Source organism: Nipponia nippon, unplaced genomic scaffold (assembly GCF_047370975.1).
Source record: "Nipponia nippon isolate SJK-2023a ecotype South Korea unplaced genomic scaffold, ASM4737097v1 scaffold_1, whole genome shotgun sequence".
NCBI lineage: Eukaryota > Metazoa > Chordata > Aves > Pelecaniformes > Threskiornithidae > Nipponia > Nipponia nippon.
The window spans coordinates 59,548,025-59,574,027 of record NW_028262290.1 but is presented as its reverse complement, the minus strand read 5'-3'; the positions used below and the strand labels follow the sequence as shown (position 1 = coordinate 59,574,027).

At 38.9% G+C, this 26,003-nt stretch overlaps 1 protein-coding gene across 2 annotated transcripts in view; it reads right to left on the bottom strand.

Moving 5' to 3' along the window:
• The window catches only part of LOC104022908 (cadherin-7), an 82,785-nt gene extending 59,092 nt beyond the window's left edge, over positions 1 to 23,693 (bottom strand). The window contains exons 1-2 of one of the 2 annotated variants that reach the window (XM_087757436.1): positions 23,246 to 23,693; positions 13,901 to 14,307 (exon numbers count right to left, since the gene is read on the bottom strand). In XM_087757436.1, the coding sequence (XP_087613562.1) occupies positions 13,901 to 14,110 (210 nt within the window). In that variant the 5' untranslated portion in view covers positions 14,111 to 14,307; positions 23,246 to 23,693. Of the gene's footprint in view, positions 1 to 13,900; positions 14,308 to 21,250; positions 21,322 to 23,245 lie in introns of those variants that run through there. The other variant, XM_087757442.1, reaches the window with a different exon arrangement.
• Between the last annotated feature and the right edge of the window lie 2,310 nt (positions 23,694 to 26,003).

Below are 26,003 nucleotides of genomic sequence, written 5' to 3'. Positions count from 1 at the left end.
AATAAAAACAGAGCACACAGTGAGTTCCTTATGAGAACGCTCCCCGCTTCTGAAGCATTGTGGTCAACATGAAGGTACAGGAGTTACTAGTGTTGTGTATTCCATTGACTGCAAACAAGATCAGTCATCTGAATTTACTCTCATCTACATCAAATATTTCAACTCAGATGACTTAGTAATTTGTCTGTCATACTTCTTATGTATACCATCAAACATCTCCTAAAGGGATCTTTTATTATAGTATCTGATCTTTTTATTATAGTATTTGATCGGTTTTATAACTGAATCTGAAAACAATGAATTACTCTTGGAGATTAGAGTTTAAATCACTATAATAGTTGCCCCTAGCGTTCAAGACTGATCTTTGCTAAGTTTCACTTGACACAGCATGTAAACTTCTCTACCAGATTGTCTGAGCACTCTCAAAGCTTAATTGATCCAATTTGCATGTCTCATCCCAGCAGAATTGTGCATCATTTCTATCCTCTTGGACTAAGTGATCACAATCTAATCACTTTGTATACAAAGCAGATGGAAAGTTTCCAGCTCCTTTGCTATTCCCTTGCATGCATCTGTATTAAAGCAATTCTAATTCGACAAGCAATCTGATCTTTCTGTATTTTTATAGGATTACTGTCTCATTGATTGGCCTTCTGTCACCAATTGTAATGTTCACAACTTTATACTCAAGGCATTGTCACTTTTGTCTCACACCTTCTGTGTGGTCCATTAAAATGATCACTTAATTTAACAAACTGTGCTAAATATCCCCCCTTAGGGAAGTTCTATACAGCTTGATGTAAATCATCAGCACACCTCTGTGCACTGGAAGGAGAGAACAATTTCCATTCGTTGAGGATCTACTCCTATGTTTTTAAGGGAAAACAAATTATTATATCCCTATTCATAAAGTTCTAAGCCTTGTACATTAATAAATACTGCCAAAAATTTTATATCTTTTAAAAGGAAAAAGTAATTTTAAATTCAGTAAATATTTTCCAAATAGTAACTGTTTCTGCACGTGAAACAGAAATCTATTATTTATGTTATTTTTCTATACTTTTTTTCCCCTTCAAAAATGTGCAAATTGTCATTTAAATAAAATGGCAGTTTAGTAAAAAGTTATATTGCTTATGAATAGATGAAATCTAGCTTGTGAAAATAACACAAATAAATAAAAGTTTCTGCAAATAAAAGTCACAAGCAGATCAGTCAAACTAATGAAGATCAAGGATGTATAAATTTCAAATATCATTAAAATCACACTTTCTGAAGTGAACAGAAAATTCTACTTATTAATCTCACTTGTAATTCACAGCTGGAATTTATATTCCCCACTTGTCTCTAGCTTATATACATCTTCAAAGGTCATTGTGTTTCCTCAACCGTACTCTATTCCTTACATTCCGAACTAGTGAATCCTTTGTCCTCCTAATGGTCCCACAGATACTGTGCTCTTCTAGGAGTTTGTGGTTGGGTAGTATTGGCTTATTTTTTTCTTACATACATCCTTTTTATTTCTTCTTCCTCTTTTGTTTTCCCCACTAATATCTGTTTGTATTTGCTCAATAAAATTTATGAGAAGGGAAAAAAATTGGTTTGTTTGGGTTTTTTTAATTTGTTTTCAATGAAGAATACATGATAAATTGTAAAGCATGTTGTTCGCAGAAGTGATCAAACACAGGTAGTCAGTGCTCATGACAGCACAAGATAAGGAATACCCTTCAGTCTGCTCTGCAGCTACTCTTAAAACAGGTGGAAGACTGGAAGGCAAAAACAATGGCTATATAAGAGAATAAAGGAACCAGAATGCACTATTAAATTCTCCAGTTTTTATCAAAGAGAAAGCATGTCAGTTCATTAATAGAGCCATGTTGTTGTGTCCGTATATATACAAATATAGTGGTACAAGTGGAAGGAAAGTAGTTGTTCAATAGCAAATCTAGTGAATTCAATGTTAACTGTCCAAGAACAAACTGAATTAACCAAGCAAACCAATTTTATCATAAAAAAGGCATTAAGACAGTAAACAGGCTTTCTATTAATGTGCTGCATGATGAAAAGTGGTAGTATAAAACCAGCAACGCCATTCTGTGACTTGCATTTCAAACAGACTCAGTGGGCAAGTCATACATAAGCTGTTCGTATTGCCACCTTGGCTAAGTCTTGTAAAGACAAGCTCTTTCTTTCCAGGAGACGAATTACATAAGTAAGAAAACCCCCTGCTATCTTCAGATTCTGTTCTCATTGTAAAAAATGTATGGTTCCATAGCTTACATCTGGGTTGTGCAGGTGTAAGACAGTGGAAATAACAAACATGTCTGTGGATGACACTCAAGGAATAATAGAATGCAGTTTGCTGTCTCTCAACTATGTTAGCTCAGCAGGACTAACAGCAATAATAAGTAGAAAAAAAAATCATCACCAGAACAGACAGGTATGACTCACACATACAATTCCTCTACAGAGTAATGAAGTATACTTTTATACAGTCACTTTTAAGAGCAAATTTTCTGCTACTCTATAAACAATCAGAGACATATTAGGCCATTGTATTGTATTTAGTGAAGACACCCAGGGTTTCTAAGCCAATGTGAAAACTCGTGGCCCTGAGCTCCCTTTTCCATGTGTCAACCTGCTGCTTCTTCTGACAGTTCCGCACTCCACCCTGAAAGCATTTAAACCTTCAGTTAAGGTAAAAAAAATAACAAAATTGAATGTTTTCCTAGAGCCCAACCTTACAGCAAAACATCAGTCTATTGATTAATGAGACACACAACTTCAGGAGTATGAAGAACAGAACAACCCTTACTTTACCTTCCAAAACGTCATTGATAAAATAATGTTATCGTCTACCAAACATTATTAGATAGTATCTTAATGTTTTAGAATTTAAGAAAATCTGTCTTATTTCATTGCATTACTTCTGTAGCCACCAACAAAACCAAAAGTGTACTTTGATTTTGAGAATAGATTAGGAAAGCATTGAAAGTAATGTTAATCATCAGTTGTATTTATATTCCAACAGATCCAAGTAATTATGGGAAAAAAAAAGATCTAGTTTCATCCTGTTACTCTCTACAATGGCACTTGGATCAGTTCTGTCAGAGTTCTGTTATCAGTAAAGGTTATTTACAGGTGCAAGAATGTTTGACTCCAGGAAAACTTGTGATATTGCTGATCAGTTTGTTCACTGTAATAAATTTAATTCTTCTGACCTTGATGGTTAAGCTGCAGCGTGTTTCCCCTGTATCTTGCTAATTACCTCACAAAGTAATTTTCCGGAGAATTGAATCTGATCCACAGCCTGCTAGCTCATCTTGCTACAGTCCAAAACTGTGTTCCAAATTGGTCTTTGTGGTTTAAGGATAAAAAAGCATGCATGAAATGATCAGAACTGGAAGGTGGGCCACTGTATCTAATACACAGAAGAAAAAAATTTTGTCAGAAACAAAGGTAAATATCTTGTATTTTTAGCGCAGTCTGCTGATACAGACCCTTATATCTCTAAAGGTATCAGAAGGATCTGCCATCAAGGTTTCTTCCATAAAACCTCCTTTAATATGGCTTCATTCAGTTTATCAGTCAAGCAGATAAATTGAAACAACTTTTTAAACAACTAATACTTCCTTTGCTCTCTGAATTTTTGAAGAGGGTTTGATATGCACTCAGGAGTACACGATTCAGCAGAAAGAATAAAACAGAAAAGCAATAAGGCTTTAAGATTCTCAGAGTAGTAGTGGATATGAGCTTGCAAAGAAAGAAACAAACATGAATTGTGCAATTTGAATCACACAATGAGACAGGAAATAACAGTTTCACTTGGCTTATTTCCTGTTTAGCTGAAGGTATAATAGAGTGCTTCTGTTCACGGCTTTTTATTGTCAGGAAGATATTGAAAAAATAGAAGGAATGCATAAAAGAACAGTAAAGACGAACACAGGACTGCAGTGCTGTGCTGCAGTGCTGACTAATGAGGAAAACTTTTTAAAAGTGTGAAATATTTATTGCTTGGCTAAGCAACAGTTAAGTGGTAAAGGGTAAGAGATGGATGGGGTGGACAAGTCTGCATATGCATGAAAATTATGAACATCCAGGAGCAAGAGAAATTATTTAACAGTTTTTAATATAAACACTGTACAGCATTATAGCCCTGTAAGTTAAAAGAGAAACATAAAAATATGCCAAGTACTTTCCCAAATGCCTACTTTGCCCGTATAATGTGTGTAAATTGTATAAGAAAAAAAACTTAAGTATTTTGCTAATTTAAAGCATTGCATGGCATACCATGATTACGGAAACTTAAGAAATGACCATCTGCTTTTCCCAACTGTGTCTGAAAACTTTTCAGTGTTACAGAATAACAAGCTAAACTTTGCCTAATACAGCACCTGCCTACCTTGTAAGGAAAACAAATTGCTTGATTGCCTAGTCAGCAGGGTTACGATTTGGTACCTCAGTATGAAATGTTTAAGCTGCTTATCATCCTCACACACGTATCCAAGTACCAGATTTTCCATATTTTGAAAGCATTTCAAATGGAAAATAACTGTGGGCTCAATTCTTCTCACACACCTCCACAGCAACAAAATTGCATGTCTCTATAGTCCTCAAAGTAATTTCTCATGATTTACAGAAACAAGAAAACTAAATGGGACAGTATGACTATGGTAACATTTTGTGGAATTCATGGAGCAAAATCTCCTTATATCACCTGGAAAATGACATTTATTTCTATCTACTCAGAGAGGGCCAAAGAACCTCCCGGGATGTAGGTAGAACATTCTGTTGGACCACCCTTAGCTGTTCTCAATAAATACCCTATTGACCCATATGAAACACCATAATGCAGGCCTTCAGTGCTCGATATGACTATATGAAAGGAAGGCACTATTTTTTTACTGTTACAATGTGGAATATGTTGCTACCTGTTGTCAATCAGTCCTCACTATTCCTCTTTTACTAACATACAGAATAAAATATCAGTTACAAATTCAATTTTTAAATGGCCAAATAGTTATATTCCAAAATTAATATTCTCAAATAGTCTACCAGGGTCGATAAAACTGATTTCAAGATTCTGGATTAAATCTTCAGTTACTATATGAACAGCACAACTTAATAAACAACACATTAAAAAACTTTTGCCTTCTTCTCCAATGTTTAGAACTACCTTCTTCTCCCTGGGGAGCATTCTGAAAAAGACAGGCTGAGACTGAGCCAGTAAGGCGTATTTTGTATTTTCTGGTACATGAATAATTGCATATGAACTACTATATGCAAAAGAGCTATATTTGTCTTGGTATTCCTATTTATCTGAAAGACAAAATAGTGTTTATTCTTTGCTCTATTGTTTATGATTTATAGAGTACTACTACCATACTACGTGCTTTACACCCACATAAATAGCAATATTACTTTTGCAACAGCACAGGGCTGCAGCATGAGCAAATGCTTGAATATGGAAGGAACTACTAACGGTAGTAATTCTTTAGCTGAGTCAAAAACATCAGCAAGAATTAATCCTAAATATATTGTATAATTTTATGAGCATATTCATTGATTTTGGTGATCAGCATCTTTTCATGATGTGTTCTTGTGTTGTCTATGGATCTTCTTCATTGGCTAAGTTTACACTTAACCTGGGAAGATTAAGATAGTTCTCATTGATAGATTGAGGTCAAGTCATCTGTAGTTAGGTGTTGACAACATATTTTTAATATCATGCAAAAAAAAAAAAAAAAAACCCACCATATTTTTAACTGGCTGATCCTCCTTCTTACAGCCTTGAAGCTATAAAAGATTAGGCATTATGACCTCCTCAAACTCCTGCTCGTGGTGTAGGCTGGTATTCATACCATGACCATGGTTTGGACAGTTGGGACAGAATTAGAGTTCTCCTAACAGCATAAACTTCACTGCTTTTTCTAAGAGCTACTTGTCTCTAGTTTACATGACAGTAAGTGTCTCTTCCAGTGCAAAAGTGACAGAGAAGATGCTGGTAGCATAAGGTAGCTAATAGCTATTCTGAGAGAACTGAACAACCTAGTGTATTAACTTCTTTCTTCTCTCAGTAGTTCCGCCATTAGCACTTCAGCTACCTCTTCCAGGGAAATGCATAATGCTGAGAGAAAAAGATTATACTGCAGAGATCTTCCAGAACTTATCACCAGTATATTCATGTAAAAGCCAACTTATTGGACATGAAGGAACCATTCCCTGATTTTTTCAGGATCTCTAAATATGTTGTCCCAGGTACTCCCCTTAACTGGTATAAGTTAGCGCTGAAAAACTGACATGTGTACACAGGTACTATTTTCTTAAGTGATTACTACAAAAAAAAAAAAAAGACAAGGAACTTGAGAAATGCAGTGTGATATTTAAAAAGAAAAAAAAAAAAGACGAACACCAAAAAAACCCAATAGTGTGCAACAAAGAAGAAATTCAGCAGAAGAATTGTGACAAGGCAGCAATAGTCCTGGAGCACTTTTAGACTGTGACACATGGAAAATACTAAATACATGGAATGAATGCCCAATGGGTCTGTAGAAAGACACTTATGTCTAACAGTACAGGTACAAGAAAAAAGGCAACATGGAAAATGTAGTGTGATAGCAGGCTACGTGATGTAAAACATTAAAGCATATGCAGTTTGATCTTTTGAAAGCAACAGAAAAATATCCTTTATCTTCACTGGTCTGAAAGAAGAAGTAGCCTTGTACTAACATAGATATCAAATAGATCTGCACTTATGAATTTCAACTAACTTGTCATCCATAAAGGATGGAAAATAAAGGCAGGAAAGAACTCCCTGTTATCTGTTCATAATGTTTAAAGATGTTACATGATTGTCATTTTCAGAATAAATAATATTGTATCTTCATAGCAAATAGTAAGGTATTGTTCTCAATCTATTTTCGGGATGTTGACTAATTTCTCCATATTTCTCTGGATTCTGTCATTGCTTCTTAATCTGCTATTGCCTCTTGTCTTACAAGACCACTGCCTCAGGGCAGGGGTTGTGTTTGCTTGCACTGTGCCTAGCACAGTGAGAATTTGGTTCATAACTGGACTTCCTTAGCCCTAGAATAACGCAAATACAGTTCTCGGTAGCCCTAGTTTTACAGTGCTATATTTCCACCATCATTAATACAAAACTGAGACAGAGGTAAAACTGAATGTTGAGTGACAGCCAATAGCATGAACTAGAGGGCTAAAAAGAAGCTCAACAGATGAAAAGGAGAAGCAACATTAGAACATGGCTAAAAAAACATCAGCTGAAGCAGCATGAGCTTGACTGACATCAAAACTGTAAATCTCATGCTCTCATGAAAAGAGGCATTTTCTGATAACCAGCCAAGCATACAGGAGACTTGCATCTACATATCGTTGCAAAATTAGCTTTTACTCTTGCTTTTCTATTTTGTCAGAGACCCATAAAATATAGTTTTAAATAATGCCCAAAAGAAATTCAAAGCAGAGCACTGCAGATAGATCCTATTAGTCTACTGAAATACAGAACTGGTATTACAGGATTATATAAATAGCATGGCCGTGCCATTGAATAAAAAGCTGTGAAGAGGGCTACTTAATTTATGGATGTTGTCATCACCTTCACTAACCTTCCTCTTCTGTAATGCCACATGTTAAGGATCAATGTTCTATATTATACTAAAAGATCAAAAAGTTGCATGTTCTAGTTCAGTATGCAACCATAAGTCTCTCAACTCTATTATCACTTCTAATAATGAAATTACATACAAATTGTCTTTTAGTGCTTGAGCATGTGAAATTGTCATCACTTTAAATCCCTGGCATAAAACCCATTTCTGTATCAGTTCAGCTATGTGAGAAGATGACTTCCTATAAAGAGAGAAAGAGGAAATTACACTGTAGCTGTGCAGGCTAATGAAATCAACAAGGAAAAAGCAGTAGATTTTAGGTTATCCGTTTGGATAATTCTTCCTGTGTGCCTTAATCTCACCATTCTCCCCAGAGACACTTCAGCCTGGCATGCTAAGTAGGAAACATTCAGATTGTCAGTCAGCTCTTAGTTATTCAAGGTAATCCAAATAAAGTAAAGCATGGAATAATGCAAAGCCCACAGTGACTATCTAGTGAAGAAAAACATGTGCTACTGGTGACTGCGTAGTACAAGCTGAGATGGTAAATTCATACCACTGCTGTACAGTTGAAGCATCCCTTCAGCAAGACCTATTCAATCCACAAAGCAGGTAAGTAGGACTTGACTATTTTGTCTGTTCATATGTTTCATTTGCAGCAGTTGTGGTAGAAAAACGTTGACGGGAATGGCATGTCCCAATTTACTTAAAAGGTCAACTGTTATCAATTTTCATAGCACAGAACAACAAGGAGTTCCTAAGATGGATAAATATCAGAAATACAGCAGATTTGTTTTTTCACTTTCATAAATGGCCTTTTGAGAAAAGGAGCAAAAAATGTAACAAAGGGGAAGTTTCTCTCTGAGTTATTATGCCATCTTTGTTTTCCACATAGTGTCCACAAAGACAGATGAAAAATAGTTGGTTTGGGTTTGGTTTGTTTGTCTTTTTCCCAAAAGTACTTGGGGGAACAAAAATAAAAGGAAAAAAAATCTGTGCGGAGCTGTAGCTATTCTCAGCCGGGAGTCTACTTGCAGAGCAGATGTGAACATTTATCTTCTGCAGGATGCTTGGAGGGGCGAGACCCCAGGATAAGGCTGGGTAGAGAGTGCAGGTCCCCATGGGTTGCCTCCAGAGGCAGCGGGAGGGACAGAGCCCTCCAGGGAATTGCACCCGACCCACCTCCTGCTCCGTTATCTGCAACTGAGGAAGCTTAGCCTCTTTTACCTACATTTAGCCTTTGTAATTTCACCCCATCTCCTGTCCATTTCCCAAAGTGCCAGTAAAACTCCTGTAGCGTAGTTTCTAGAGAGATTAAAAGTTATTTGGGCTAATTTCTATTCAGAGATCCTCAGCTCTTTCATCACAGATGAAGTTCCCTCAGTTTCTCAGCAGCTCATATTCCTGCATATCAGTCTGAGTTTGACTGAGTGGCCAGCTCTTCCACAGTACTCACCGCCTTAAACTATTTTAGCGAAGACATTTATTACCCAAGTCAGTCAAAAAGCCATCAGTCGCATCTGAAAGTGTCAGGCTATGATCTAGAAAAGGAGCCCCACTTTTGATTACACCTGTATGGCTTGATACAAGGTCATACCACAAATAAATATCATATGTGAATAACTCTGTCACCCTATTGACATGTTCACCAACACCTTTGAAAAAAAAAAAACAAATACAAAAATCCTGTATCCTCCCCTGTCCAGCCTTCTTCCCTCCAAAACGATGAGGCTGGAAAAAATCCACTCTCTATGCCAACAATAACATACAATTCCTGTTTTGCTGCTTGAAAAGCCCTTTCCCCACCCTGCCTTGGTACAAACCTGTAAATTCTCTTAAATGCACTAATTTTCTAGGAAATGTTTAAGTTCACTGCATTTTTATATGCTTCACTCATTCTGTACTACTCCAGAAAATAATAATGCAAATATTAGCTTTTATGCGCTTTGGTCCATGTTTTAAAATTGAATCCAACCAGCCTTTTTATCTTAAAAAAGTTAAAAGAAAAACAATGAGGCAGGCAAAATGGAATTGGAAGGCAATGACTGTGAGCTCTAACAAACTACATGCCCTTAGTCCACTCAACCTTTTTGTTCTTGATTTTAACATCTAGAAAATGCAGGTTAGGATTTATGCTTTCCTTCCCCATACATTACAAATAACAATTACATGCAGGGCACTTTACAAGTTCCAAGTATTATTTTTGAGAAGTACCAGTAAGCCTCTCAAAGTCAAATATCAACTTCTTGGGTTTGTGCTCAATCAAGCCTATGCCTTTTTCTCTTTTATTTTCAGTCCTTCATATCTAAAGTGAGGTTTCAGGGGGAAAAAAAAAGAGTTTAACTCAGCAAAGAGCTTGAAATTGTCCCTGTCTTTAACTATATCTAAATTTAGAGCCATTGGAAAAGGAGCTTTGGTTTTGATCCAAAAGAAAACAGTGAAGCCAGCCATCAATCAGCATCTCACATGGAGTTCACAGCCTTGTTTCACTTCTGCAGGTTTTTTTGTGGCTTCTTTTGATTTTTTTTTTTATTTTTTTATAAGAAAAATGAAAGGGTTACTGGCTGAGACTTTGTGTTATTATAATGCTTTTGAGGAGACTGACACTCTTGCAGCAGAATATGTAAAATGAAATTAAAAACAACAACAAAAACCAACAACAACAACAACAAAAAACCCACAACCAAAACCAAACCCTGCATGTCTGATAGTTATGTAATAAAACCAAAAAAGATATCAACAAAATTTTAAAGTTCTACTTTAACTGCACCCCTTTTTGCCAATATGTACCCATATACACTTTAATTACAAGATTGTACACAGCTTTTCATATGTTCAGTATAATAGCATACACTTTTTCCTAATTTTAGGTGTTTATGCATTGAATCATTTAAAACTGCTATGTACTATTATTTTTATGCCCAAATAGATTCCATTTAAGTCATTTATATGGAAAATACAGAGTAAGGCATTTCACAAAACATATTACCAAGCAATAGTAAATATTTTCCAGAAAACAGAAGCCATCTATACTTCTAGTTAAATTAGCTTCATAGTTAACTGCCTCATCTCCTACATGGCATGTCTGGAAGATAACAGTGCCTACCCAAACAGGTAAATGGGCTAAATAGTTAAATGCTTCAGCCCTTTAAGTGAACATAACATATGCTGTGCTGACAGACAGAAAGAAATTGTATATGGTTCAGTCCACAATCTGATTACATGTTAAGCACCTCCCAGGAGGCACCCAGAATTACTCAGGATTGAATCCAAGATGATTAAAATTCATACCATGGAGAGGAAAGACCTACATTAAAAAAAAAAAAAAAGCAAAAAACCTCAGTCACCTCTGACTCCTATTAGTGTAAAACTAATGGAACTTCTCCAGAGGTTTCTCCAGAGTGACAAGAAACAGGCCCCAGCCACCTTAAGAAAATAAATACATTTTTAAAAAAAACAAACAAAAAACATTCTGCCAATAAATGGATGTCAAGGATGCAAGAAGGGAGACTGCAATATACCTCAGGTATGGATCTGAAGTCTTGTTAAACAAACATGAAAACATTGAAAAATTATTTTAAGTGAAAGACTCATCTTACTAAGGTGAATTGGAATCCTATTGCATTATTTAAAAGGAATAGGATTTTACCCTGCATGATCATGCAATTAGAGTGTCAGAATGCACACACCCAGGAGGACAGAGTTAATGCTGAGCATGGAATTAACATTGGTATTTCATGACTCTTGAATGATTTGTCGTGTAACCCTAAGATTCTCTGAATGCTGCCTTCCAAACAGAATTGCCTAGGGCTTTTTAAAATTGAATAGTGGAGGGGAGAAAACATTCCCTATTCAGCTCAATTTGCCTGATTTTTTCTGAAGCATTTTTATCTCACAGCCCTTAAAATCTGGAGGAAGGTTCCTTATTCCTGGATGTGCAGTTAGATTGGCACCCTGCAAAGCATCCTGAATGTAAGGTAGTGCAGGACTGACCTTCCCAGGAGCAGAGCACTCTGCAGAACACAAGGCAGAGTCTGGTTGCTGCTTCTACTTCACTTCATGAGAGAAATGAGTTATGCCAGCTCTTTGCTTGCTGAAGCTTCCTCACCAAGGGAAAAGAAATAAAATAAAATAAAAATAAATAAAAAAAACCCCAACCTTCCTATTCAAATCTCGGTCTTCTCAGTCCCTGCCTGCCTGCAAAGGATTTGAAACAAGAACAACAATATTTTTAAGGGGAGAGGAGGGGGAGGAAGGCGACTGCTGCTGGCTTCAAAGTGGTGCTACACATAATATGTTAACATACAGAAAGAAAATCACTTCTTCACCTTTTTGCTCCCCTGCGTGGGAATGCAGCTTCGGTCATGATTGCACCTCAGGAACCACACACTAAAAAGCCTCTCCAGTGAGAAGGTTAGGAACTGGGCACATCTTATCTTATAAGATGCTCAGCAAGGGCTCTGTTTCCAGGAATATGGGCTTCCTTTTGCAAGGGCAAATTTTTATCTGTTTTTCCTACAAAAAAATTGCTCGTACAAAAGTGAGTTCCTGAGCCAACAACTCATACTGCTGGTACAAAAGTAGGCTGGGCAAAGACTGTTTCAGAAAAAAAAAAGGTTTGCTTTTCAGAAGATATCTGCTTATGAATGTTAGGACTCCTGTAAAGGACAGGAAAGAGCTGACTGTGAAGATAAAAATAATCACATACATGCAAATATCATTTACTCTAGCGCTACCACAGCATCTTTGGACATAATATAGCAATCAAATTAATATGAGAATTGCTACAGATCAAAACCAGTCTTCAGTCAAGTATTTAAAGACACTTCTTCTCCAGGAGAGAAATTCTAATTTGTAAGCCACACTACCTTTTTTATCAATGGGCAAGAATGCCAAATATGCTATTTTCCAGAGGCACAAGAGAAGCTCTAACCTGAGAACAAATTTGCCTAAAAGATAAAACTCACCAAGCCAACCAGCAGCTGCGTGGCTTCAGAATGGAAATTGCTACATAACCTAAAACTTAACAAAAACTTTCAGGACTGCTGTAATAAGAGATGATATTTCTGATTCTAGCACATCTTTCTTAAGGGCTCAACTGTGCAAAGTACCAGCCTCAGTTCAGAAAAGCACCTCAACACAACCATAGCTGTAATCATGAGAGCTGTTCCTCATTTAACTTGATTATTCAGTTAGCATGATTAAATTCTAAGTGCTTAACTGTGTTAGCACAAACATCAAGGTTTTTGTCTCAGTAGCACAAATTAAGTAAGCTGAAATTCATTGCACTCGTATATTTGAAGCGGTGGATTTCAGATTACTTCATCTGTAAGCATGCCATTTTGCCAAAAGCTGTCACTCCCTTGTTTTCTATGCATTTGCTATATTTTAATGAGAATCTTTATTTATTGATTCTGATATGACATAGAAAAATGGGTTTTTCTTTCAATAAGAGGATTATGCATAAATGTTACATAGAAACACAAGAGGGTTTTTTGTTTGGGTTTTTTTTTCCCTTCATAATTGCTGAAGGAAACATATTACCCACCAGCACAAGGCAGTGAATGAGCTAAGGCCCGTATTCACAGCTGTGCTCAGTGTGCTCCACGTGCAGCGACAGGCGCTCAAAATGAGCCATTTGGGATGCCCTGATGTAAGGGCTTGTTCTGCACTGGCCTGGTGCCCATCAGAGGGAAGGTAAAGCCACAAGGCTGTGCCATGCACAGAGGGCAGCAAGGCCCCCAAGGTGCCAATCTGCCAGCCAGGCAACGTCAAAGCATAGCAGTAATGCAGACATGCCCTCCTTTTTACTTGTCACCCCCCCAGATGCCTGTTTCTTTCTCTCTTGACTTCAGCAGTGCTGATCTTTAGGGAGCAATCGACATAACACAGAACTTTTATCTTCTGGGACTAGCTGTTAGCTCTTATAAAATAATATTCATCGTTACGTTTCTCTACTCCTATGTAAAAAAATACATTTAATATTAGTAATAAAATATTTTCTCTGTATCAATGGTGGTAAAACACCTTCATTACTGCACTCCTTTAAAGAAGCATAGCTAATATGTAGAACCTTTAAAGAAAATTACAAGAGGAATCAGGAATGTAATGTGTTGCTGTTTTGAAGTGCTAAACATTTTTTTTTTCAAACTATGAAACTTTGGCCCACCCTGGCTTAATTCAACCACACTGACAGAATTGCAATTTTCAGGTTGCACCGTATAAACACATCAAAAAGCAAGCATCTGCACCCTCCAAAGTTTGTTTAAATCCCCTACCTTTCCTACATAGAGTGGGTCTGTACCCATGTATTCTTCCAGCACAAAGAATTGATTCCACACCCAGCTGCGTTTGGTTCTCGTCCTCCCCGATTGAAAGTAGGGCTTTGACCTGGACCTCGAGAGCTCTGCTTGATTCATTCCAGAAAGACACAGGAAAAGAGCTAGTATCTGCAGAAAATGGCAGAACTCCACTTTGCCCAACTTCATCTTTTTTTTTTTTTTTTTTTTTCCACTGTGTAAGAAAAAACCTTGAGGAGAGCAGGCACAATTCCAGTTGTCTCAGTAGCTCTAGCCTCCGGCAGGGTGTCAGCTGAGAGTCCAGAGATAATAATTTGCGGAGCAGTCGATTGGGAGAAGTCACCACTGCTGAACAGCCTTCACCAAAGAAGTGGTGAAATGGGTACCTATCCGGGAAAAAGATAACAACTGTTGTCAGAACTTTTTTTTTTTCTTTAAAGAATGCAAATTCTTTGCAGCTTTCACATAATACATCAAAAATGTTTATTTATGATTTTTCTCATCATCAACACAGTTGAGTTTACATAAGTTTCTGAAAGTTTAGAGCTCATTCCTTGGATGGCATTTCTACTGCTGATAGATCTGTATTTATAAGGTTTTCTTGTGACTGTTCTCTTAATACACCAGTTTCCCCAGTACAAAGGCTGATTTTTTTCTCTTTAAAATAATCAAAGCAAGTGTAGTTTTTTACAGTTATTTGTTTTGATTTTTCCTTCTCTGCCTGCTACAGTCTGCTTTACTTGCCATTACCATGACATAATTACAAACCAGATACAGGCAGGAAGTTTTATTAATGGAAAGGACATATGCTAGCTTAACTCTCTTCCATATAACTGAAAAGTAAAATAAAGGAGTATAAGATGAATCAGATCAATTTGATTGTTTCTTAGTCACAGTACACCAGATATTATGATTTGTTCTGATCTGAATCTGACCTGCTAAAAAGTCCTCGGAGTCTCCCCACTCCTTTTTACTACATTCCTAAAGCAAATGTCAGGCACGGTAAGAAGCAAGCTAAACTAATTTATACACTTATACACAAATATGTTCAGAAAGATCAGAGGATAATTGGATTTTGTGTTTTCAATGAAACCTTGATTTAATGACGAATGATTTTTCATCAGTAACACATACAGGTTTTCTTTTCTTGTGCATCTGGTCCTTTTTTATTTCAAAATCTTCATCACTTAGTAACTGGTGGAATGCACCAAAAAAAAAATCATTTACAACAAAAAAAACCCACCTTCAATACTTAAATAAGTCTTTTTTTCGGCCTTTTACAATTGTGGGCCTTCTCTGGCCAAGTAAAATGTATACTTAGTATAATGTTTTTAGAAGTATAAGTTCTATCAGTCAGAACCAAATGCCAAATGCAGCTTTACATTTCAGAGGAATCACCTGCATTAAACCCAGGTAAGGAATGCTCTCTCTGAAACAGGCATCCTCCTTGTCTGAGTGAGCAATGAGGCAGATGAGAAGTATTCGAGAAGTATTCAAGAAGTGCCAAACACAAGGTGAAAATGAGGATGAAATTAAAACAGATAACAAGGCATTCCTCTAGAGTTAACCGCTGCTACTTAGGAAGCCATGGAAGAAAGAAGATTTCATCCCCTCTACATTTAATTAATCTAAAAAGACTAGACATTAAATCACATGAACATTAAATGCTCTAGATAGAATATTATTATATCCCTACCCACTACTATTAAAACTGAGTGAAATGCAATCTCTGCTATCTGTTTTCAGTATGTCAGGTTCTTTTAGCTGAAGAACTCCTATGCATCGTGCTGCCAAAGGTACCTAGAGGGCAGAAACATGAAACAAATAAAAACCTCTTCTGATTACAGACTGTATTTAAAGCCTTTTTATAGTAATCCCTTCTGTGGTACTGCCCTGCACCAGAAAGGCTTTGCTTAGAGACTGGTGGGATAAACCACAAACCCACTGAGCGTGTTTGCTAAGCAGCAACAATTTGAAAGCTTCAATGTGTGAAAATCCAGTGTCTCCCTACAGGCAAAACAAAGAGAATAGGCAATGTCTTACCTAAAGACCCTAATTTCCAAAACGTGATTCCATGGTTATAAAAGACGTCTCTCCAACATGGACCGAGATTCTTTTTGCAGCACGATTATCACGCAGGTGTCATCCTCAGTAGCAGAGCATAGTTTAAAATAATTAATCCCAACTAGTCATAGCTCAGCTTTGATCTGGCCCTTTGGGTGAATCATGACCACATGACATAGTAATTACTGAGAGGGCTGCCATGAGTGTTAAGGATGGCCGCGCTTCCTCCATGATACGTTCACTTCTTACCGCTCAGTTCAAATAAGATAAGTGTTTTTTGTAGTAGAGGCTGTTTATGCACCCTTTACTTTCCCTCTCTGTGTCTAAGGTACATCAGGTTAAAGACATCTGATGTTGATAAACTGTCAGTTTATTTCAAAGAGGCAGCAGATTGTTATTTAACAGAGATAAAAATATGAAATGGATTTTCTTAAGAAACGTCAGTAAAACATTTACAATATGTTAGAGTCTTTCCACTAAGCAGTTCGAAATGTCTTGTTCTTGCTCTGAACAGATATTTCAAACCTAGAATTGCTCTAACCTTTATTTTGAACAGTGTTCTCTTATATCCTTTCTTTTACACCTGCAGGAAAGTATGAAAGCCACCATATGGAGTGCCATGGTCCCCAGCCACACACCACAGAACAGAACTGAAAAACGCACCCAAAATACCAACTGAAAAACAGTCCATATGCTAGACAGCACAATCTGATGAAAAGCAGAATACTCACCCCCTGGAAAAAAATTGTTGTCATTTACTCATTCTCAAATACTTTCACCACACAGTCTCCAGAATTCCAATTATTTTTATTCAGCTTTATAGCAGCACTTTCTGCTCTGAAACACTCTTCCCTCCCTTCCTCCCCTTCTTCAGGATAAGTCTTCCTATTCCTCTTAGAGGCCTTTTTTTTTTTAGGTTTTTATTTATAGTTCTTTCAGCACATTGCCTTTTGAGTATGATACTTCCCAAAGCAGAAGTAAAAGTGTCTGGTATTTAAAAATCTTTTCTGTTTTGGGAATAATTATTTATTAAATTGAGTTTCATTACCTTTCTTACTGATATAGATATACATATTTATATGGATTTTTAAATTAAAAAAATTAAAATATATTTCTATCGAAGCATAACTAGCACTTCAATATCGCTTGTTCTATGAAGTTCATACGTATGAAGCCCACAAATCCACATAAGCAACATCACAGCATTCATAAAACTGAAAGCTAAAAGGTGCTGGTTTTTTTTCCTCATCAAGGCATAACTTCACTGTTCAGGGTTGCACTTGCAGCAGTGGGTATGACTAACACTGACAGCAATAGAGGGAATACAGTGCTCTGATTCCAGTGCCTTCTCTGTCATCGGCGTTTACAGGCTTGAGTGTGAAGGCAAAACTGACCTGGAACCATTTTGTATTTTGTGTTTAAAGATGCTCTTTTATAAAATGGTATAACTTTCTGCACAAACAGTACTAAGAGTACACAGAACTGAGAAATATTTGCACTTGTAATTGACGTAATTAATTACGCTAGGACATAAGTGCACCTTTACATCTTGTTTCTGGATCTCCAAAATGCTACTCCCCTACCCAAATAGGGGCAAAATGCAATCATGTCTCATCACTCATGCTTTGCCTACATAAAGAGTAATTTAGGCTTTAAAAATAAAATTAATTTGTCTGCTAGTATATTTAAAGCACTAGGCTCTACCTTTCACATCTAGAGCTTGTATTCCCTATTTACTTTGCATATAGTCCTGACAATCATAAATATGAAAAATATAAAGTATAAAAATCGGTGTGTAATTCAAAGAGTATGTCATGTGATCTGGACTATGCATGTAATATGTCTTACCAGAGCGGTAATATGTTGCCTATGTGAACAGCTATAAGAATAAAAAAAACCAAACAAACAAACATAAAAAATATCCACTAAATATCTAATGTCTCATGTTTGTGTTCTTAAATAGCTGGTTGATATATAAAACATCAGACTGAAGAATATACCTCTGAAAAAATAATAACCTCCTTATTCAATATATACCATAAAACTTACATTTTCTCCCATCTGCTGTATAGAAATTGATCTATATTTAAGCCACAGCCTAGTAGCAGAAGTGTTCTGGTGAGCATTGCTAATCTGAAAAATGTTACTACTCTACTTTGCCAAAACAATCTGCTAGTGTCAAAAAGACACTATTATGCACTGTCTCCGAGGGGCAATCTTGATTTGTTGAAAACATTCACATCATGAATAAGATCCTCAGCTTTAAGGAATAGTTCTCCTCACTGTAAGCAATTAAGGGTAATTTACACCCACTGAAAATCTCTCTGAATATTTTGCTTTGCTCCATAATTTCTAAAACAACACATCAAGACTAGTCCTCACTGTTTGTGTGTAGCAGTGAGCACCAGTAGATATGGGCAAAACATGTCTTCAGTCTCCTAGATATCTTCATGGAAACCCTCTTTCCCCACCCCTGAGATTTCCCCAGCCTTGTAGGGCCATTTGCTGAAGGATCTTGAGATGATCTTCATACCACCTAAACTTTGCAGCCAAAGTGCAAGGTCCTGCAGACTTCCGCTCACACATTGCTACCAGTGTCACAGTGCCAGCTTAATCTATGAACCATATAATTTCCCTGTCAACCTCTTCAACCCAACAGAGAATTTTGTCCTTCACCGCATATTGTCCTAAAGTCTTTCCAATGTGCAAAATTCTTCACGAAGAAGTGGGAATTCAAAACCTTTTCCATTACTAAACTCCACCAGTCTGCATTACATTTCTCTATTTTGAAATCTCATTGTCAGCTCAGGGCATCCGTTGAAGGTATAACTGAAAACTGTTCCACTCTTATTGCCTTCCCCCTCACCTCCCCCCCCCCCTTATTCTCCTCTCATCATATTGCTTCAATTTTTGATACCTTTGCAAAATTTACTGTGTAAACCTGGACCTCACTGTCTCTGAAAGTGCAGCCCAGACAGCACCTGGTAGTAAATCTTGCTTTAGCTTGGTCAATAGTGCAAAGTTATCCCGTGTTTGGTGTTTTTTTTCCCCTCGACTTTAGTCATTCAATAAAATAAGACCCTGCGTGTTGAGATAATTCCGAGGGTGACTGTTGCTACTAGATCTTGAACCATGATCCCTTAAACACAGCGGAATCAGCAGGTGAGCCCCCTGACAGCTGAATGACCCTCACTGAAATATTTATGTTTTGACATTCAATTTTACAATGCCCATTGAAAAGGGTGTCACTTTCCATGGCAGAGAAAATTCCCCTTTGTTATGAGCCTGCAGCTCCTCTATGTCACAAATCCTAAATATCATGGGAGACTCCTTTACAGGCACAGGAACTCTGTGATCTTTGAGACAAAGGGTTTAGAGAAGATAAAATGTCTAATTATGGTGTAGATTGAAATGTCTCGTTATCACTTTTTTCAGGGAAAAAAAAAAAAAAAAAAGAAAAAAGGAGGGCGCCTTGGAGCAAGTGAGGTGGGGACCCTTCCATGAAATGAAGCTTTGTAATTCAAGGCAGTACAATGAAACCTATTAAATCCCTGTGCCAGATGACATTACAACTGCAGACCACAACCTCCTGCCGATAACTGGCCTAAATATTCACATGGGAGATCTGTAAATGTAATGCACATCCTGCAGTCTGCATCTGGTTATCAAGCAAAAAACTATCACTGCTCCAAACATATGGCGCTGTTACACTAAACTGGCTCCAGTACCCTCTGACTCAGGTGAAAGGACCTGATGAGACAACAGAAAAACACTAGGCACACTTCAATAAATGATATGGCTTCAACAAATGCATAAAGAAAACCAGGCAATAGCTTTTGGTCTTTCATACTGCTCTGCAGTTGATCATAAGATTGCATGTGGCTAGAGTGCTAAGTTGTTTGGGTTGTTGGTAGGTTTCTTTTTTTCCCCAAGAAAAGTTAACAAAAGAAATATATATTTTTTTAATATCATTTTCTCCAAGTGAAAATGCTTTGTTGTTTTTTCGCATTGCTATGGTACATTTTATAGATCTAAGTTGCTGGAAAGGATTATGCTAATTTGATCAGTTATTGAAAAGAAATGCTAGCAGTGTTTGTATATCTGTGACCAATCAAGTCAAATATTTAAATTTCCACAAGCTCTATTTCTGCAGCCCCATTTAAGCTGAAGAACTTCAAATAATACCTAGGGATGACTTTCTTGCAGAGCAGCTGAATTCCCAGAGGAGGCACTCCTGCATTACTGCTTAGAGTTAAGCCTGGTTTGACAGGAAGAACTGAAGTAAGCATCATCTATTTGATGCACCCTTCCTCAGCTAGAATTTAATGGGTTTTATTACCATGAGAAAATAATACCCAGAAGTAGCATGAAAGCGTACGTGAAAAAAAAAATGTGCATGATAAACGAAAGGAAACTGAATGGCTCAAGAAAGGCCTTAATTGAAAAACTGCTGAACACATCAGATATTGAAGCCAATAGCCAAAAACGTACACAGAAACTTACTAGCCAACCTGTCACTAAAACTGACTCCCAAGCAGTATATTCACCTTCATTTGAAGTTTAAAATATTTTCTGTTTTCATTGCACACTGGAGTCGATTTGTGAGTTGAATACCTTTGAGAAAAGTCTTAGCCAGGTTCATAGCAAAGGAGGACTTTAACTTAGAGTAGAACAACTTAAGGTTTTCCATTAATAATTATTTTCTTCAGTCAAGTGTCTGACCGCTGAAGAAACAGAAAAATATGGACACAACATGCACACGCACACTGTTACACATGAAAAGGATAGACAAAAATCTACATGGATGCTATATCCATTCTTCTCATCAGATAATTCATGGATAATCTGCAGTTATACAAATGCTTTACAATTACCCTTTTATATGGAAAGGTAAGAATGCTTTGCTGTTAAATCAATAGCAAATAATCAAGAGTGTTTTGCTATTAAATCAATAAAAGTAGAATTAAGAGAGTTGTAAGGCTGTCATCTGACTCTTAACACAATTCTAATGACCTACATCAGCCTTTAATTACAGTAAAGTCTCTCATTATAAGGGTGAAATGCCCTCTGATTAAAACTGCAATCTTCTATGGCTTTTTGCAAGAAAACAGTCTACATTACTGATGTTTGTATTTTTATTCACATTAACTGACACGCACTTCTAACATGCAATGGTAGCTCAGATTATTACCTTTGATATTTCCCTAGTATTCCAGGTAGTTTTTAATCTATATTAAGTACTCAAAACCAAGATATTTCACTTACTTAACATTAAAAGTTGTCAGAGTAAGCTTTTATCTCCTTTGCTCTTCTCCCCTTGCTGTCGATTTTATTGCAATTGTTTTTTAAATCTTACTTAGCCTTTCTTCATGACCCTAAAAAAGAAGTGTGCCTAGATTAGATCCCCTGGTAGTTGCAGGCTGGAGAGCTAGAAAAGCATGTACAAGTACTTTAAACGGGATGTCACATTTGGTCCCCAGATAGTTCTTTTGGATTTGTTTAGTGGGTTTTCTGTTCTTTTTTCCCCCAAAGATGGTAACACACACGTTGCACTGAACTAGCTCCAATGAGGCAGAGTTGTATTATTTCTAAATGTCCCCACTTTACTTTTAAAACTGTTATGAATTTGCTAAGAGCAAACCAGCATCATTTCCCAACTGACCTTTATCTGTTGACCTGTTGTACCTTCACAAGCTATTTTCTAAGCAAACTTAATTTACTTATGCAACTTTCATGCTATTGCTCATCTGAATAGCCCATCACCTGAGATTATATAGACCTATCTTTTTCAGAAACAGAATAAGTATCTAGCTTTCACCAGTAACAATTCCTGCAAACTTCTAATAATGTAACAGAGGAACAATTAGTAAATCTAATAAGGGTAGAAAAGTAAAATCACACATCACTGCCAAGGAGAGACTGTTTCAGAAACTGGAATTCTTAAGAGTTTGGCTCCCAAATGCATTTACTTATTTGTCCTGGAAAAGCAATTTATTTTCTGCAAAGCTGTACGATCACCTATGTTTTAGCTGAAAAATGGCAAGGCAGTATGTCTTGTGAGAGAGACTATAAAGTATACGCTGCCCTTTCAAGTCTCTGCTTTAACTTGAGAAGTTATCTATCAGAACACAAGATTTTATCCTTGCAATGGGAAAAGATTAAAGTATCAACATTTCAGTTTCCAGAATCAGAATGCCTCACTAGTGTCCATCTCCCATCGCTCCCTAATCCCCCAATTTGCTGGGGAAGACATCGTTTGCAGAATCCTGGCTCACCTGAACTACCTCACCTTTTGAAAGCAGGAGTATAAAGGCTAAATCTTATCTCAAAAAAGGATATTTTTTCCTCCATTTAGCAAATAGAAGTCTGAGGATCCAGATCACAAGCCACTTGCTACCGGTGCACACAAGCTATTATAGGAAAGCAGGACATGCCTCTGTGTGGATATGTGGATAGATGGGGTGACGGGGCGGAGGGGGAAGGGTCAGTATCAAACAGCCAAGCACTGCAGAGCTAGCCTTACCAGCTGAATACTAATCAAAGAAATAAGCTCCCACCATTTCAACATTTGCAAACTCTAGAACATCCTTGACATAAAAGGAGGAAAGCTCTGGGAAATAACTCAGGAAATTTCCTGGCCTCAGTAATGTTTTGCTCTGTAGCATCAGTGCCGGACTCTGAGATCAAGCGAGACAGCTGCTTTGGTTTGGCAGAAAGGACTGAGATAGTCAGGACTTAGCGCTGCCTATATTTTGCAGAAGTCTGTGGTCCTCCCTTCCCCCACCCCACCTCCCCGCTTGTCTGTGAGACTTCTCCAAAGAGTCAGAGAGATGCTATTGTTCTTTTATTTTTCAGGAGGTGCACACACGCGTAGCGCATTAGTGCTTTTACTTCCCACGGTTCCCCTGCCACATCTGGTGCCTCTGCCCCCGCGGCCGTTCCCAGCCGCGCTGCCCGGGCCGCCCGGGCCGCCTGCAGACGCTGCCCGGGCCGCCCCGCCGGCCCCTTCCCCGCCGGCCCCTTCCCCGCCGCCCCCCGGCTCACGGCGAAAAGGAAACTTACCGCTGCGCCCGCGGCCGCGCCGCCCTGCTGACTCCGCAGAGCCACAGCCCCGCTGCCGAGCAAGAGCAGTTTAGGGGCAAGGGGGGAAGAAGAACCGCACAGAGCCCTTTCCTGCAACTACTCCGACTCCCTCTACCTACAGGGGAGGGGAAGAGGGAGAGGAAAGCAAGGAAAGGCACAGGTGCAGCCGGCACTTACCTGTTCCCCCGCTCCCTCGGCTGCCCAGCGCAGTGAGTATTTTAATCCCAAGGGCCGACGGTGCCTCCGCGGCGAAGTGCCGGCGGGATGCTCCCAGGCGGGGGCCGGGCTGCGAGCGGCGGGGCGCCCGCCTCGCATGGGGGCTGCGCGCCCGCCCGCGCACTCGCCCGCACCCGCGGAGGTAGGAGCGCCGCCGCCGCTCCGCTCCTCCTCCTCCACGGCACGGCCCGGCACGGCCAGCCGCTGGGCACACGGTGGGAGAAGTGGGTGCCGGTGCCAAGCCCAGCTCCGACTGGGTGCGGATCGTGGCTGCGGGAGGAGGAGGAAGAGGAGGGAGGGAAGGAGGGGGGAGGGAGGGAAGAAGGCCGAGAAGGTGGGGATGCTGCACTGGGCAGGGGATATCACCGCTCGGCGGCCGGAGCCGGCTGCCAGCTGCGTCCGAGGGCGCGCGGAGGAGGCATCGGGACTCTTTGTACCTCCCGAAGACCCGGCGGTGGCTATTGAAAAGGGATCCAGGGAGCAAGCAGCCTGCCCGGCCCCACTCCCCCCCGCCTCTCCACCTCCTCCTCCTTGACAGGATATACAGATGGAGTCCTTTGGATAAAAATCAGGAGCCGGGCAAGGGGGTGGGGCGGGAGCCAATCCATCTCCTGATTTGCATTTGAAACGCGGATCTGAAGGAGAGAGTTTAAGAATTTTTTTTTTACCCCCCCCCGCAACTTGTCCTAGCAGCCGTGATCAATTGAGCTCCCGAGGCGTGAAGGCAAAGTCGCAAAACTAATCCAAACTTGCGGGGTCCCTGCTTTACAGTTTTACCCTTTCAGCCTCCCCAGCCTGCCCTGCTTCCACTTGCAAAATCCACACCTCCTCCCCCGGCCCGTTGGCCGGCGGTGGGGAAGCTGAGGGCCGCGGGGCAGCGAGCGGGCCGGGCCGGGCCGGGGTCCCCTCTCCAGGTCCCAGGGCCGCGGCGAGGCTCTCCCGGGGCAAGGCAGGGACCTGCAACCGACCTGCTCAAGGGACCTAAACCCCCGCACCCCTGCTGCCCTCCGCCTCCCTAGCGCTGCTGTGCCTCCTACCCGGCCCCTGTATAAACCCGGGGGGCTGAGGGGGGAGGAGAGGATAAAAAAAAAAAATTGAATAAATAAACCAGGTGTTTTCATAGAATAAACGGCTGAGAGAGGCGACTGTGCCCGTGCTGGAGCTCTGCGCACCGGTAGGAGGAGAAGGCGCAGTGTCACGCTGGGGCTGGTGCCTGGCAGCATCCACGCACAGCCCCGCAACCTCAAAGCTGCCCGGGGAAGCCTCTCTAGGAAATGAATACCTGCTTTGTTTGGACTTGGTCCGGCTGGGAAAGAGGCAGCACAAACTTTCTGCCTCATTTCAGCACTGCTGAAGCCTTTCGGGTCTGCAGAATGAAACAGGTCTGCAACTGAAACGTGATCACCCAGGAGTCCGGACGCCTCCTGCAACAAAAGGCAGAGGTTCCAAGTGTTGGCAGAGCTGCTGATCTGACATTTTCAACGGACAAAAATATTTTTAACACCTACTGTTTTTAGAACAATGGATTGTACCAAGGGCAACTGTAAGAAATGAGCCTTGGCCAATGTCTTTTGATTTATAGCTTTAGTAGAAAAGCATTCTCAACATACTATGAACAAACTAATAATGTGCATTTATAACTAATTTTCACTCCTATTATGCAGTATACTATGAAGTGTGGTGTCAACAATAATAAAGTAATGTGAGGATAAAGTCACCTCTTAAAAAAAACACGACAAAATAATTGGTTTAGATCAGGAAGGATTTTTTTTTTAAATCATTTTAATATCTGGATTTGTTTGTAGCCTTTGAATACACAAATGCAAACATGCATAAGTATTTTAATAAATACAATATGTAACTGCTATGTGTTCCTCATCTTTTAGCTTCATTTTCAGACGTGATTTCCAACGTCACCCTTTAATCAGAGAGGGGAAATTCAGCATCATGGCATTTGTGAACTGAAGAAGTTGTTTAAAGAGGGCAACTAGAAGCCATCTTCATTCTCCAAGTTATGGAGTGTCTGAGTGCATGGTTACAATGTAACAAGATGTATTCAGGCAAGAAAATCCTGAAACATGATTGCACACAGTTGCTTAAGATTGTAATTAAGGTTTCTTCCTTCCTTTGTCCTTCTTCCCCCAATCCCTAATTCGTCTTTCACAAGTTAATCAAAATAAGACTCTTTGCACTGATCCTTAGAGGACAAGGTTCAAGGACAGATTATCTTTTTTCATCACTAAATATCACAAACACCTCTGCTTTATCTTCTTTCAAATTCATTATGAGATGTAACCAGTACTTGGAAAGCTTATCTTTTCCTACTTAGTTCAGTAACTATGACTTCAATGGTGAAAATAGAACAGTTTAAAAAGAGAACAGAAAAAAAAAATCATTGTTTGGGAATGGGATGATACAAAAAAAAAAAAAGAATCTACAAGGGGTTACAAGCTTTGTAAACTTTACCTAACGTCTTCAAACTTTTTCTTTCTTAAAATCTTTATAAAGGAGGGATTATTTCTGATTAATTTTGATTCTGATCCAGATATTGCTAATGGAGAATTGAAATAGCCAATTATCATCCAATTAAAAAGCTTTCACGTGTAGACCTTTGCAGAGTATTTCATGATGTTCTTACTAACTTAACAGACCTTTCTCGAGGATGTGCTTTATGTTTCAAAAATCTATATTCTTTCAAGCAAAATCTTTCATTAAACTG